Source organism: Calidris pugnax, unplaced genomic scaffold (genome assembly GCF_001431845.1).
Source record: "Calidris pugnax isolate Ruff unplaced genomic scaffold, ASM143184v1 scaffold620, whole genome shotgun sequence".
Lineage (NCBI taxonomy): Eukaryota > Metazoa > Chordata > Aves > Charadriiformes > Scolopacidae > Calidris > Calidris pugnax.
The window spans coordinates 10345-12662 of record NW_015091349.1 but is presented as its reverse complement, the minus strand read 5'-3'; the positions used below and the strand labels follow the sequence as shown (position 1 = coordinate 12662).

The following is a 2318-nucleotide window of genomic DNA, read 5'->3' as shown; positions in this document are numbered from 1 at the left end:
TTTGGTTTTTGGCAAAAGTGGAAAGAAAGCAGGTTTTGCAACACAAATAATAACAGAGACCCTGAGACACACACACACACTCTCTCTCACACACTCACACACACACACACACACCGCACTCTCGTACACATACACACACACACATGCACACGCACTCTCTCGTACACATACACGCACACGCACTCTCATACTCATACACGCACACATACACACTCATACACGCACACATACACACTCATACACATACATGCACACATACACACACGCACACACACTCGCACTCTCTCATATACACATACACTCACACACACACACGCACTCTCTCATACATACACACACACGCACTCTCTCATACATACACACACACGCACTCTCACACATGCACACACATACACACACGCACTCATACACATACACACGCACACACACGCGCACTCTCATACACATACACACACTCATACACGCACACATACAGGCACTCTCTCATACACATACACTCAGACGCACTCACACACATTCATACACACGCACACGCACACGCACATACACGCACACACACACATACGCACACACATACACACTCTCACACACTCACACACATACACACACATGCACACGCACTCTCACACACACACACACACTCTCATACACATACACTCACACACACACACTCACACACACACACTCTCTAAAAGGAAAAAAAAGTGACGGATCAGGGTTTATTTGAACCAGATGTCAGCGTGGGGCTGGCTCCAGCTGCCAGGAGAGCTGACACGGCGGCGGGGATGGGGAGCGAGGGGGGGGGGGCCTGGCCAGCACCACACTCCCTTCCCCCCCCAGGCCCCTGGTTGAAGGAAAGAAAGAGGATGAGGAGGAGGAAGGGTTCACCTTCCTCTTCAGGGCCTTACCGGGTGTGGAGGGGCTGGGGAGAGCCCCGTGGGGGCCCCGATAGCATTTGGGGTCTAGCCCCCCCTGTTCCTCACCACTGGCCTTCCCCAGGGAAGGGGGTGCCCAGGACCACCTGGTGGTCCCTGGTGCCCACAAACCCTGGTGATGGCCACATCCAGGGGTTGGGGAGACCCCCATGGGGGTCTGATGGGGTTTGGGGTCCAGACCCCTCCTCTGCCCTTCCCCAGGGGCTGGTAGGGGCAGGGGGTGCCCAGGACCACCCGTTGGTCCCTGGTGCCCACAAACCCTGGTGATGGCCACATCCAGGGGTTGGGGAGACCCCCATGGGGGTCTGATGGGGTTTGGGGTACAGACCCCCCCTGCTCGGGTCCAGACCCCTCCTCTGCCCTTCCCCAGGGGCTGGTAGGGGCAGGGGGTGGTTGGTCCCTGGTGCCCATCCCTGGTGCCCACAAACCCAGTGTGAACCCCCTTCCCCCCCATGGTGGCCACATCCAGGGGCTGGGGGGAGCCCCACGGGGGTCTCATGGATTTGGGGTCCAGCCCCAGGGGATGCCCAGGACCACCCGTTGGTCCCCAGTGCCCACAAACCCTGGCACTGGCCACATCCAGGAGCTGGGGGGAGCCCCAAGGGGGTCTGATGGGGTTTGGGATCCAGTCCCCCCCAACTCCCCACTGCTGCCATTCCTCTGCCCTTCCCCTCGGGCCGGCGAGGGCAGGGGGTGCCCAGGACCACCCGTTGGTCCTCAGTGCCCACGAACCCTGGTACTGGCCACATCCAGGGGCTGGGGAGAGCCCCATGGGGTTCTGATGGGGTTTGGGGTCCAGCCCCCCCCTGCTCCCCACTTCTGCCCCTCCTCTGCCCTTCCCCAGGGGCTGGTGAGGGCAGGGGGTGCCCAGGACCACCTGATGGCCACTGGTGGCCCACAAACCCTGGCACTAGCCACATCCAGTGGCTGGGGAGAGCCCCATGGGGGTCCGATGGGGTTTGGGGTCCCCTGGCATAGGCGTGGAAGGTTGGGGGGCTCACACCTCCTCCCTCCCCACCCCTCAGCTGCCTTCCTGGGAGACATCGCCCTGGACGAGGAGGACCTGAAGCTCTTCCAGGTGGACCGGGTGGTGGACCTGGCACGCCGCACCGTCACGCGCTTGCCCACCAACTCCTCAGGTACCACCCTCATCCCCAACCAACCCTCCCAACCACCTCCAACCCAGGGGGCTGCCCCCTTCTCACCACCACCACCCCTCCAACTATCCCCGTAGACACCAACACCACCAACACCACCCCACGGCTGGGCCACCAACCCCACACCCGTGGACGGCAACGGGGACGGAGCCGCCGGGCGGCCACATCCCGACCGGAGAGAGTGTGGCCGGATGGTGTCATCCCTTACGTCATCAGTGGCAACTTC

At 61.2% G+C, this 2318-nt stretch overlaps 2 protein-coding genes across 2 annotated transcripts in view; both read left to right on the top strand.

Annotated features, from left to right (window-relative positions):
- Positions 1-952, top strand: part of LOC106899323 (pulmonary surfactant-associated protein C-like) — a 45600-nt gene extending 44648 nt beyond the window's left edge. The window contains exon 7 of the mRNA XM_014961109.1: positions 841-952. Within this exon, the coding sequence (XP_014816595.1) occupies positions 841-952 (112 nt within the window). The remainder of the gene's footprint in view (positions 1-840) is intronic.
- Positions 953-1887: 935 nt separating this feature from the next.
- Positions 1888-2318, top strand: part of LOC106899321 (bone morphogenetic protein 1-like) — a 9101-nt gene continuing 8670 nt past the window's right edge. Inside the window, 2 exon segments of the mRNA XM_014961108.1 lie at positions 1888-2074; positions 2170-2318. The exon segment at positions 2170-2318 is cut by the window's right edge and continues 24 nt beyond it. Of these exon segments, the coding sequence (XP_014816594.1) occupies positions 1888-2074; positions 2170-2318 (336 nt within the window).